General features: G+C 37.8%; 1 protein-coding gene across 7 annotated transcripts in view; it reads left to right on the plus strand.

The window, feature by feature from the left end:
• The window catches only part of lola (longitudinals lacking), a 64,775-nt gene that overhangs the window by 47,923 nt on the left and 2,704 nt on the right, over positions 1–14,148 (plus strand). The window contains exon 6 of one of the 7 annotated variants that reach the window (XM_036813195.3): positions 7,315–8,847. The exons of 1 other annotated variant lie outside the window; for it this stretch is intronic. In XM_036813195.3, the coding sequence (XP_036669090.3) occupies positions 7,315–8,270 (956 nt within the window). In that variant the 3' untranslated portion in view covers positions 8,271–8,847. Of the gene's footprint in view, positions 1–87; positions 4,906–5,713; positions 7,127–7,314; positions 8,848–9,227; positions 9,745–9,936; positions 10,413–14,148 lie in introns of those variants that run through there. 5 more of the 7 variants (XM_036813196.3, XM_036813199.3, XM_036813200.3 and 2 more) reach the window with 5 other exon arrangements.

Raw genomic sequence — 14,148 nt, forward strand, 5'->3', positions numbered from 1 at the left:
TATAAAAAATCTATAAAACTACATGGAAAATGCTTATAAACTAAAATGATATTTCTTCTATTTTCATATTTGAACCAATCTTCCCAGATTATGGCCGACTGTCGCCCAACCGTCGCAGTTACAGCCACAGCCTGTTGGGCATCAAGACGAGTCCCTACACCAGTCCCATTGGCACGCCGATTATCAAATTCGAGCCGGGCAGCGGTCTGGATGATCACAATGAGCATGAAAGTGGCCGTGCCACGCCCACCACCGCCACCATCACCCACTGCCCGGGTAACCTGCTGGTGCCCAAGTCCCAGCCGCGTCATGGTAATGGCGACAATGACGATGACAGCAACGACGAGGACAGCATGGAGCCCTGCGATCTGCGCATAGGCCTGGCCAAAGCCCTGCTGGCTGCTGCCCAAGGAGGTCCCACCATGCCCCTGGGCCCCCATCATCATCATCATCAGGGCCATCATCCTCACGGGCGAGCCCTGCCGCAAATGTATCCGGCTGTGCCGGTGCAGGTGAAACGTCCCGATACGCCGACCCGTCGCTACAGCAGTAGCAGTGGTCCTGGCCAGGATCCAGCGAGCAGTGTGGCTGTGCAATTTGTGGCCGCTGCGGTTGGATTGGCGGCCAATAATACAAGTGCCTCAGCCGCGGGAGGAGCAGGAGGTGGAGCTTCAACTTCGGCGGCGGCGGCGGCAGCTGCAGCAGCAGCGGCGGCAGCAGCAGCATCTGGAGGATCAGCGATAGGAAATTGGAGCACTGGCTCTGGCAGCGGTGGCACTGGAGGAGGAGGAAGTGGCGGTGGAGGAGGAGGCGGTGGTGGTGGCGGAGCCTATGCCTGCGATCGATGTGGAAACACCTACGCCCGGCCGCATAGCCTCAATAGGCATGTGCGATTCGAGTGCGGGGTGGAGCCCAAGTTCGAGTGCCCCATTTGTCACAAGAAGTCCAAGCACAAACACAATCTCGTGCTGCACATGCGCACCCACCAACATCGATGATACAACAAATGCTGCAACGGCATCCGATGACGCCAGGCTCTCAAACAACTAGTGGCTGTCGGGACGTATCCGGATCCGGATCCGGGATCGGTATCGGTAACGGGGATCTAGGATAGCAGATAGGTTTTTTGGGTCCTTAGTGCCTGGTCAAATGCTTCAGTCAGAGTCCCAAGTCCTAATCATCACACACACACACAGTTCAGTCCAGTCCAGAGCGCGGTTTTATGTAATTTTCCAAATGATCTTGAAACATATAGTCGTTTTTACAGATATATATAAATATCTACATAAATATATATATACATATATATAACTAACTCGTAACTATGTATATACTGAAAGAATATTAACAAATTCTAATTCTTAGACCATTTTTAAATAATTTTTTTTTCTGTTCACTTTTAATCTTGGTAGTTTTTCGTCAGTAACAGAGCAGTGTTTTTTTTTAATTTGTAATTACTTTCGGTTTTCAATTGGCGTTTATTTTGAGGGGCGCGCGAGAGTGCAGGCGCCGCCGCATGTTGCATGATGTGTGTAAATCCTTAGGAAAACTCAATGATCTCAATGAACTTTTTCTTGATTGTGTTAAAAATATGGGAAAATGGGGAAAATTATGCATTTTATTGTGTAGCAGATGAAGAAAACGCAAACAACAACAAAAATATATAACATTCACATTAATTATAGTGTAATTTCTAGTGCAGGGCACTCTCGCGCGTCTTTCATGATTCTAATGATATAACAAGTATAGTAAACATAGGGAGACACGGAAAACACAGTCAGAGACAGAGTCAAAACGTAGAGCTTAAGTTAGACCCCAAGAGAAGGCGTTTCCAAATCTGATTCGACTAGATCAAGTGCAATACGAAACGAAATGGGCACCAAAAAAAAAGAAAACTGAAAGAAAAGCAGTCGTCGTTCTTTACCTTTTCACATTTTTTGTTTGTTTATATATTCACAAACTCACATCAACAAAAAAAAATGTTTGAAGTTTGCTTAGGTACGCGTACGCACCCCAAAGGCCACAGGAATGCATGATACAATATATTACGCATATATATATATATAACAAATTATAGCTAGTAGTTAAAACTCAACGATCTCTATCTACTCTTTTTCTAAAAAACAAAACAAAGCAAACAATTTATTAATTTATCTTGTGCTCATTCCATAAACGTTTTTTAAATTATGATTTAATTATGAACCACGATATGTGATAGCGGGAATTTTAATTTGACCAAAAAGAAAAAGAAACAAATCAAAATTAACGTGGCTTTGGGTCTAGGCGCCTCTACACAAAGCAAACCGTTTTCAAAGGCAAACTAAAACAGTTATTAATTATTTTTAAATAACATTAATATAAACATAAACGAAAGCAGCATGTACACGAGTGTGAAAAAGGAGTTAGAAATTGGCAATGTAAACGGGTTGGGGGAACTCGCATCGAGTCACAGTCAGAAATATAAATTGGTATGTGATATAATGAATATAGTCCTCATTGTAATTAATAGTAATAATAATTGTATATTTTTCCTTGTTAAAAATAATTTACTTTTGTCAAAATTTGAAGAGAAACCTGAAATATTGCAGTGCGGTCTTGTTATAACACACGATAATATATATAGGATCTATTGACGAGCGTTTGTTTCACACATTCATCCACAAAAAAAAACACACTAATTAACGTTTTGATAATTGTTGATATACAAACAAAGAGCTTAAATGTATAACAAACTCGCTTAGGTACTTCATAAACAAAACATTGAAAAAAAAGAAATAAAAAACTAAAAAACACACATAGAGGGCGCATACCATAATTTGTTGTCAGTTTTAAAGTTTGTGCCACACAAAAAATGTGATAAAGAAGTAAATTAAACAACAGACAACAAATTGGCACAAATCAACACAAAAAAAAAATATGTACGAATATTAAACGAAATTGTTTACATTGTTAAAACAAAAACGAAAAAAAAAAACAAAATTCTTATCGGTCAGTATTCGAATTAGGTGAGGAAATTCTAAATTTAGTCCGTTATACATTTTTAAAACAAATTTGGTTATCTGCTTTGATTCATACATTTATAATTATGTATACTTTTTTTAGTCGCTTTCTTGCGCTAGTCAGTTTCTAGACAGTTTTGCTTATCATTTTGTTAGACTTACGAATAATAATGTGCACTACACGAACTTCACTATTTGTATCCGTTTTGTATAATCAATAATCTAAAAAGCGATTTATTTAAATTTTTTCTAAGGTTGTGGTTCTTATTTATCTATAAAGCATAATAATTTTAATTACATTTAATTTTTTTTGTTACAACAAGAGCAAGGAGTAGAGTATGGATTCATCTACTATGCCTATTTTATAATTTATCAACAGCGCATGTGATGGACTCGAAATGAACCAAATATAAAAGATTGTAAGAAAATTCAAGACAGACGAGACCATGCAAACAATTTTTGGTCGCGAGTGGCAAAACTTTCGAGTCGTATAGTTAAAAAGTAAAGAAAAGCATGTGATAAATTTCAATATAATTTGATTAACAAACAATTTACTAACACAAAATCCCCAAAAACACACCCCGAAAAACAAAACGCAGACCGTTCGCATATGTACAAACACCAAATGGCGATTTAATCAGGTTTTAAAACGAATTAAGATAGCCGTTTCTTTGAGTGTATGTACGTGGGCGAATACCACAAGAAGTGAAATATTTTTCGAGAAATTGTACTAACCCAGATAACTCTATTTCTACTAATATGTATCTTTATTAATTCTGTTAAATAAACAATATCAAAGATTTATAAACACCCAAAACACACCCCAAAACACACAAAAAATACACGTTTAAAAAAAGTTGTAAACAAGGAGCTGTGAATGTAAAATTATATGTAAAGCAAAATATATCTATAAATAGATACAAACAAACAATACAAACATATAAAGGAATCGATGTGATTAATTGTGATTGAAATGAAACGAAGCATAGATATCAGATCGGATCTGATGAGATGAGAAGATATGAGATGAGGGAAGAGCAGAGCGGAGTGGGTGGGCAATAGGTTGAGTTATGGATATGAGAAAGGCTTTCTTTTCAAACACATACACACACACACACAATACACAAAACAACACACATACATAATAGATAAAAGAAGTATGTTCTAAGAAAATCTGATATTTTGTTTATTTCTACTAAGCTACATTTTCTGTTTGATTTTTGTTCTAATATTATTTCAAGAAAAAAAAAGAAAACTAATAATACAAAATGGGGAATTAAATACATAGCACACGCATACACGATAAATCAAGTAAATCGTAGCCTTAAGTTAACAAAAAGAAGAAAGTGAGAATTGAATGTTGATTGCTGTTAACGCACGCTTCACGAATAGTAAATGTTGACAATGAATGCAAAGCGCCGAAAAAATGTAGGAAAAAGTGTCCATATAACGAAATACATACCGATTCGATTTGGAACATTTGTTTAATAGCTAAGGTTGCGCCAACAAATAAATTTACAACAAGTTTATATACAATACGACAAAAAAAATCACATTGCTTTTTGCACTGCAATTTAGATTAACAAATTGAAAATAGAAATCAATATATTTATGAAAAATGATATCTAACTAAACAAACGACATTCAAAATGCCAGTTAGACTATGAAAAAGTGTGCTTAAACCATATTTCAATGTAACGAAGAAATGTTTGAACGAATTCAGAGTAAATTTAATTATGTAATTGTGTATAAAGCCGAGAAAACGCCTTAAACAAAATTTGTAAAACTATTTTAAATGTTAAACGAGTAAAACGATTTAATTGTTATAAGTAAACAGGCAAAAACAAAACAAGAAATAAAAACTAAATTTAAATATATATTGAAAAAAATAGAAAAACAACCAACACCTTTAAATGCAGTTTGAAATTTCTCTCTTTACAGCTGTAACCATAAAACCGAATGCAGTAAACTAATCGGAAAAACTAAAAAACCTCGAACTAATAGTACTTTTCTCTTTTTCTAGGTTTACTGGAATATCAGAGGTGCGGAAAAATCTGGCGAAGACTGAGGAAATCTCGAATGGGCCCCCCCACATGCTTATCAATCTTATTATAATGAAAGTGAACTGAGCTTAGTTATACTGACAAAACCAAATATATGATAAACATATGTAATTTAATTTGCTGTATTGTTGTAGTTTTGAAAATCACACCAACAACAACAACAACACACCAACACCAACATTTGATTTGTGATTTCTTGTCTATTACCTTATTGTTTTTTGTACATATGTTCCGAAGCTTTTGTTTAGAGAAATGCTTGAGTGGCTTTTGTATATGTGGTGCATACGTGTAACTCTTCTGGGGATTGTGTCATCCATCCATCATCATCGCATCTTCATCATAAAAACATCATCAACCGCCTCCCAAAAGCCGCTAAAACTTCATCATCAACAAGAACCAAAAACGAAACTCAACAACAACTCAACAACTCACCATTCAACAACATTCACCAATCAGCGTCTCTTGGGTAGTAGCCAAAAACAAAACACTAAGTTCTCAATATTATTTAACTATATTATTTAACTAATTTAAGTTGATGTGTGCTCAGTTATTGGCCCACTATTAATTTACCTTTGGTTTTGTTCTCCTTTTATTTTGTTCCGACACCTTCATGCTGTATGTGTGTATACCGTATCCATGTGTGTTGACCAGCAGACATCTATCCAATACTGGGCAGCCTCCTGGGCGTGGACACCTCGACGAGTGCCAATCCCGGCTCCAGTGCCAATGCCAGCGATGAGTTCTATGGCTATCATCTCAACAACAATAATACCAACACCACCAGTAGCAGCACCACCATCACCCATGTGAAAACCACCTCGGGCAGTGCTGCAAATTCAAGTGGCGGAGGAGGAGGATTATCTCGGGAGTCCTTTACCCAATGCAAGCACTGCAATCGGTACTACAAGTCCCATCAGAAGCTGCAGGAGCATGTGCGAAAGTACTGCTTGAAGCAAAAGAAGTACAAGTGCATGTCCTGCGAGTATCGATCACGGCGCAAGGATCATGTCCTGCGGCATGCCAAGCGCAAACACTGCATGCTCTATGAGCAGTCCAGGGACAACGAGGAGAGCCTGTATGTGATACGCAACGAGGATGATCTAAGCAACGACGAGGAGGCCGGCGATGGTGACGATGGCGATCTCGAGGATGGTGATCCCGGTGGCATGGACAGCGATGTGGCAGCCGCCCTGTGCGAAATCAATTTCGATTTCGCTGGAAGGGATCTGACCATCACGGCGGTGCCGGCATTGCAGGAAAGCGAGGAGGATGACGAGGACTACGACGAGGATGGCTAAATAGGGTGGAGTTTTTGAAAACATCCCCAGAGCAGCCGCTCGAGAGGCGTAATGTGAAATGTTTACCAAATGAATAATGACAATACATAGTTGCTTGTCCAAGTAGTAGCTACCTCCAAACTCCAAACTCCAACCTCCAAAACCATAACCATAACCAACCAACCTACCGAACCCAATTGTTGTGGCATTGCTGGTCCACATTCCTGCACAAATTACTTAATGAACTTTTAACATTTTTTTTGATACCAATTTCTCTGAGCGCATTCCGTTTTTTTAACTTTTTGTTTCATTCTCTTTTTTAACTGTCTTTATGTTTGAGTTATCCCTAAGTTAGCCGCAAAAGGGTCAAAGACCATTTTATTTATATACACATACGATACGTACAAGATACAGATATACCTACTATTCATATATATATGGAAAACGTAAATGTTTAGTTCTACTGTGGTTGGTGTTCTCAAAACTCAAATATTCTTGCCAGCAATTAGGGCTTTCGCATGCAAAGCAATCAAAGACTTAAAGCGCCATTAGTTTGCCACGTTTATTCAAACACACACATACTATATTCCTCAGTTATACATTTAAAAATTCGATATACCTACTTTATATATATATAAAACGCCTGTAATTATAGTTCTTGGTGTTCTATGAAGCAAAGCAAACGTAAAGCAAGAATTTGTACATTTTTAAAAAAATATATTGTAAATGCAAGCAATTAAGAATAAAGCATACGAATTATATATGCGTGAAAGCAAAACCCAAACAAGCCCAAGTTTATAATCCCTCAACCGAACATACACTCTCCAACAAAATCCAAAAAAATTAACTTAAATTGGACGGCCTTGCAGCTCACACACTTGTTAATGCTTACAAGTAATTATAGAACCGATTGTTGAGTTAATCATCCGGCGGATGACTAAGAAAAGTCTTTCTTTTTCCCTTGGCTTCTTGCAGATGGCTACTGGACCATTCTGGAGACGGTGCCCTATTCGATTGCCAGTGCGGCACCCAATCAAACCCTCAGCACGGCCACCACTTTGAGCAACGGTGGATCGGGTTTGCTGACGGGCGCCACCGTGGTGGTGGAGCTGCCTCCCGACGACCTGGGCAATCCGGTGGGCAATATACAGTATACCATACCGGCTCTAACCAAAAATGCCACAACGAATACGACTACCACCAGTTTGCTGCACAAGCCGCAGGCCACCACCATACAGATTGTGAAGCAGCAACATCAGCAGCATCAGCAGCAGCAGCAACATCAGCAGCAGCATCAGCAACACCGCCAGCATTTGACCATCCAGCAACCGCAGGCACATGCGCATGCGCGACAGGAGTACATCAAAATAGACACCTCCAGGCTGGAGGACAAGATGTTGCTCCGCGATGTGATGCAATACGGGTCCACCAGCATTGCCATGGCACCGCAGAGTGCCACCACCACCACTGTGGTGTCCACGCACGAGTCCGCTTTGCTGCTGACCGATGCCGATGAGGCTGAACGTGAGCTGGAACTGGAGGCCATGAAGGTGGATCAGCACAATGAGGATCACCTGCTCGACGACGAGGGTTATGTGGTGGAGAAAATGCACGACGATGGGGAGCAGCAGGTTCACCAGCAGCAGGAAAAGCTTTATATGAATGGAATATCGAATACCATTCATACGGCTACCACGATGACATTGCAGCAGGTGGATTACCCGCTGGATGACTGCAAGTACGCATGCAATGTGTGTGGCAAGACCTACAAGATCAAGGGATCCCTGAAGCGGCACAAGAACTACGAGTGCGGCGTGGAGCCGAATCTCAAGTGCCCCCACTGTCCGCACAAGTGCAAGTATAGGTCTGATCTGCGCAAGCATATGAACCAGAAGCATGCGGATTCCGGAGAGTCAATCCTGGGCACCTAAATCGATTATCACTAAGATGTATTAGCATTTGTAGTCTCTGTTTAGCACTTGTTGTTGTGAGTTACCATAATGTGTGATGAATTCTAACACTAACCTTATGAATTTACTTGGGTCATAGAGTTTTTTGGAGATTTATAAAATAGTTTATAATCAAATTCCATTTTTCATTATTAGTTTAACATTTGAATCAAAATATCTGTTGATATTTCCTTTCCTGTTTCTTTGTATATAGTGATTTGGAGTTCTCCTTAGATTTTTTAAATCTCCAAAAAGTTCTATTAACCCCCCATAGTCAGTAAAATGTTTGTAATATAGCCAAAGTTATGATCTCAAACTGTAATCTTAAATACATTAAGCTAGTTGGACTGAGTATCGAAACGCGCCGTCAAGTGAAGTTCAAGTTGTATTGCTCAATCTGTAGAATCAAATTTTCGAATCAGCTCAAAGTCAAGTGTAGGTTTAAGTATTTTAAACTCGAACATTATACCCTAGATAACGTTTTAAAAACATAATCCCCCAATCACTGCGTATTTACCATGTATATGAAAGTACCAATAAATAAATGTTTACAATCGAATCGAGTAGAGAATCATTTAATCAATTGCTATGACCAGTTTGAAAACCAATACTAATATGATTCTCTTTTCTCTAGGATAAACCCATGGATGGAGGTATGGAGACTGGAGGCAACTGGATGGCATGACTGGCACAAGCAAAAAAGGTCTATAATTTATCTATAATTGACTCGTATATTACTTAAGTAGTCCAATCATTTATCAGCCAATAAAAATGTCGAACTAAAATCAAATTTGTTGTATTCATCACCACGATCACCACAAAAAACTAGCCTGAATCGAAACCCCTGTAAAAAACAAAAATATATGTGACTAGCTTAGCTGTATGGAAAGGCCTAAACAATCGCATTCCTATTTTTTCGTTTCTACCATCTAATTGCAGATTCGGTTCGCACGGGTCGACATTCGAAGAACCAGCTGTTGTGCCAATGTGGTCGATACTACAACACCCTCAACCGACTCACCCTGCATCAGCGCGAGGAGTGCCAGGACTTTAAGAGGTTCCAGTGCGACTTCTGCCTGAAGTGGTTTAAACGACGATCCCACCTCAATCGCCACAAGAAGCTCCACGATGCCGAACTCTTTCTGGAGCCGCTGATCAAGCAAAAGCCAAAGGCCAAGGTCACCAACCAGCTGTTGGATGACCCAACAGCGGATGACCACGTGGCCGCCGTAACTGCAGCAGCAGCCACCGATGAGGAAACCGACTATCCCTATACGTCTGAAATTAAAATCGAGAACGAATCTGTGGAATTCATTTAAGTTTTGTTACACAAATTATTATTATATACCTATTACTAGAACAGTTCTCGTTGATGCCAAAACAAAAAAACCAAAAAAGAAATACTGATTTTGTAAATAAATAGTGGAAGACAAGCGAATGTCTTGTTCTGTCGAAATCCAAGTCTCTTTTATATTAGCTTACCTATAATAATATTTCCTTTTTAATTGTAAATATGTATGAATGCGATTGATTTGATTGAATGTACTTTTATGTTCCATTTCATTTAGCCTTTAAACTATTACCTTTTGTTTATACTTATGATTTGTATTTTTATTTTGATTTCCTGGGACTTGTTATCTCGTTGCAGTGACTTCCGTGGACAAGAAGTACAATCTGCGCACCCAGGACACATCGACCAGTCCGCCGGATTATCCCAGCACTTCCAGGTCAAAAGTGACCACAGTTCGGGATCAAAAGTCGGTTAGTCCACCGGCTGAGAGGGTCAGTTTGGATCAGAGGAGCGAAAATGAGGAGCCATCGGATGGAGACAGTGCAGCAACTCTTAAGAAAGCCATGGCCACCTCGGATGCCATGATAGCCCTGCAGCAGCTGGCCTCCATTTCAACGGCAAGATCCCTACAGCATCTCGTCCAGAATATGAGTAATATAGACAGTAGTGCCTTGATTCCCGGACGTAAGCTTCCACGCCAGGCAACCAAGAGGTCACCGAAATATGAGTCCAATCGATGTCCATTATGCTCCCGCGTCTGCCGATCCCAGGCCTTCCTCAACGAGCACATGCGCAAGGAGCACTCTGTACTCATTTAGATACAATACCCACCTTCCATATTGATTTTAAGATCATAAACCTTTCCTGATACCAACTTCTTGTGGTTTCGATTTTGTGGATTTAAGAATTACCTTCTAACATGGCAATAGACCAAAATTAGAGACCTTTTTCTAACTCTTTAACATTGAAAAAATTCGTCTTTCTAGAAATGGTTCCAAATATTTTCTGGAGGTATTAAGAATTAAAACAAAATCATTTGAAAATATTTGACTATGAAATTTTTTAGTTTAAAGCTTATTTTACCATTATCATTTATCATTACTATAAAGAACTTTCCTAACAAAATAGTCTCCCCTTTATTAAAAATTGACTATTACTTAAATGTAATCAAATCCATTTCCACATACTTTGATTATTCATCAGAACTGACCAATTTGTATTTATTATAAAATTATGAAATATAACTATTACTAAAGCCTAGAGCCTCTTAAAAAGGCGAGGACAACACTTATTTAATTATTATCAATTCCCAACATTTATTTGAACTTATATGACTTATAAAAAGAAATTGAACCAAATTTGAATGACCAAAAATAATAGAATAAAATACCCACAAAATATATTTGTGTAAAACTAGCCTAAAAGTTAAGATTAATGTCAAGTCCTCAAAAGTAAACTTTTGGCAAAGCATTTTCGCCTTAAAGTTACTTTTAAAATATTTTGCATTACAATTAGATAGATAGTATATAAAGAAGGTTATTGTCCATATAGTAAACAAGGTCCAATTTAAGAAATTTTATACTTATTTCTAATAAAAAGAAAACTAAATATTAAAAGATGGTATCAAATACCCATGGTCTTTATTGTGTTGTTATTTGCTACAATTATATTATTTGTAAATGCTTTGTTTACTTATGTTCACTTATTTATTTTATTTCTTTAAAGTTTTCTGCTGATTATAATTTATTTGCGCTTTCTAAAAAGGTTGGTATGTGTTGTATAATTTTTTTTTTTTATTTTATTAATTTCTTTTGTATTTCTTCTGTTTTATTTTCAGTTAATCCTTTAATTGGCAAATGTATTCAAAACGAAAGGACGCAAGAGCAGGCAAGTACCATATAATCTTTCAGAGCCATTCAACCTTTGAATTTCCTTGGAAAAACTGAACTCGAATTCAGACAGGAGAATGCCAGAGAGGAAACATATTAATAATCCTTTAACCAAACAGGTTTTTGGTAACAATAGTTGGCTGGATGGTGCCCTTGAATCTGCATTGCAGTGCGAAAAGGAAAACCCATTCCCTGGAGAATCGGGCAACCACAAACTAACTGTACTGCCGGGTCTTTTGTCCTCGAAAGAGAGATATGTATCTCTCAGATACACGCTCTTACCATCCCACGTATCTCACGCTCTCGCCCACACAAATTTCCGAAATGCATTTGAAAAACATTTGCGCACACATAAATCAGGATCTGTTTGGTTGTCTGTTTGTGTGTTTTTCTAAAAATAAGTTTTCCATTTTCCACTGCCTGAGCCGCGTTTGCCTGCCTGCCCCTGCCCGCTTTGTATCTATGTCTATGTGTATCTGTATCTACGCCTGTGCGGCTTTTGCAGTCGTGCTTCCCACGTGATTTTCCACGATTTTCCCAATTTTGCCTGCCTGCCCCTATCGGTCTCTCCTTTTGGGCTTTGCCTTCGCAAAGCCTGGCCCAAACTATCCTAACTATCAACTCAAACACACAGGACACACAAGTTCCAGGGGCTGGTTTTCAAGCTATTTGTGTGGGATATTCCTGGAAAATAGTCGGTAAACCTTGATCGACAAGATAATTGTTTGTGTGTGCATTTAAAGATATTTCCAGAAGGGAAGCGTCTTCAAGCTGGAGTTCTGGAAATACCTCACATATGTATTTTTATGACCTAGCTGTCCTTAACTTTTCTCTGCAGACCATGTTGAGGAATTGAAAATTAGAGATAGTTTTGGATTAAATATTGCGGAGCAGAAGATTTTAGAAAGAACATATAAATTTGTTTTTACCTAACGTGGCTTTCCTTATTTATTTAGTTAAATTTGTTAGGTATACATAAAAGTAACAACATTAATATATATATAGATATGTATATCTTAAACATCGTTTTTCTATGTTATATAATAATTACTTGAACATACTGTAGATTTCTTTACAACTTGAGGAAGTTAAAAAGTTTAAATGTCCTAAAACTTAAATTCCTTGCAGTAATATATAATAGCTTCTTGAAAATAGTGTAGATTTTTTACAACATAAGGAAGCTTAGAAGTTTTAATGTCCTTAAGCTAAACTTCCTAGTTCCCAATCGTTCCATTTTAGGACTTGATATTTCTTTCCTAAAAGTATTTCTAAGATGTAGCACACCTTACTAGACGTATGTTCAACCTCAAGTTTTTAGGTTTTCCAAATATATTATAAGAAAATTGTTTATTTCAAATATGACTTTTTCGAGATATTTCTAGAAAGATTTATCCATAAATGGGTCTTTAAGCTGAGGTCTTAACGAATCTAAAGTAATCCAATTTAACTTCGCCCCAGCTGACCTTGAAAATCCCACATGTATTTTGAACAGATGCATTTGGAATAGGAAAATAAACATGGAAAACACCACCGGAAGCTGGCTTCATATGTATTTCACTGCGCCTGCTTGAAATGCTTTGAAAAACTCACTCTCTCTCTGTGGCTTACACAAACAGAGAGCGATTTTCCGCTCAGAGAAAGTTTTCCGCGTTGCAGTTTTCCATAAATAGAAAGAGAAGTAGGGACAACAAACAGCCCACAACAACAACTGTTGAGTTTAGGTAGAAAACTCGAAAATAAATCAAGGATTCGAAATGAAGCCGATCCCAAAAAGCAGGCAGGCTACACTTGCTGTGCAACAGATACACACGCTCGCACAGATACTCACGCACACAGACGCGCAGATACAGGAGAATTTCTGAGATGCAGCTGCGTTTCGGGATTTAGGACTTGGATGGGATTGAAAACCCGTAAGCTAGAGCCAGCCAACCAGTGCAGTTTCGATTGTGTTGCCGTGTGGACGCTTTTCAGTGCGTTGGTCGTGGCGGAATGCAAATTAGGCAGCAAAAAAAGCTGTAAAAGCTTAAGTATTCATATAATAAAGTGACATATTTAAATATTTTTTTAAACTTTTAAATAAATAAATAATAATAAAGCTCCGCCTAGGCCAACCCACAAAGCTAAAACCGCAACCTGCACTTTTTAGATGTGCTTTTTAAACTGTGCTGTGCATTCTTGTGTTGACAAAAAATATTTATAGACCTTATACCAATGATAAAAAGTGTTTGAATTTGTATATATTATTTAATATATTTTTTGTCCTAGACAAACGTACAATCCAGTGTAAAAAGCACCAAAAACTTTGAAAACTAAATATTTAAACAACAAAACTAATCTATAAATGTTATTTTCTTTTTAGGTACAACAAAGCTTTGGAATATCTCCTGTAAAACAAGGAATCTATTAAAATTCCACACATAGCTAACCTATTCTTCTCTATTTTTCTAGATAACTCAGGTAACGAGTACATTTAAAATGGTTTCGGTTCAAAAACTCACCCACCACATAAAACCACCAACACATCAGCCACAACATCATCATCCATCACCCAAAAAAAAAACAAAGTGTTTTCATTTGCTGCAGCTTTTAAACCTTATTTGTTTGTGCAAAAAAAAAAAAAATGTGTTTACCAAATTAATAAAATTTATAATTATGTGTTTCAATGAAAAGAAAAAAAATT

This window comes from Drosophila suzukii, chromosome 2R (genome assembly GCF_043229965.1).
Source record: "Drosophila suzukii chromosome 2R, CBGP_Dsuzu_IsoJpt1.0, whole genome shotgun sequence".
NCBI lineage: Eukaryota > Metazoa > Arthropoda > Insecta > Diptera > Drosophilidae > Drosophila > Drosophila suzukii.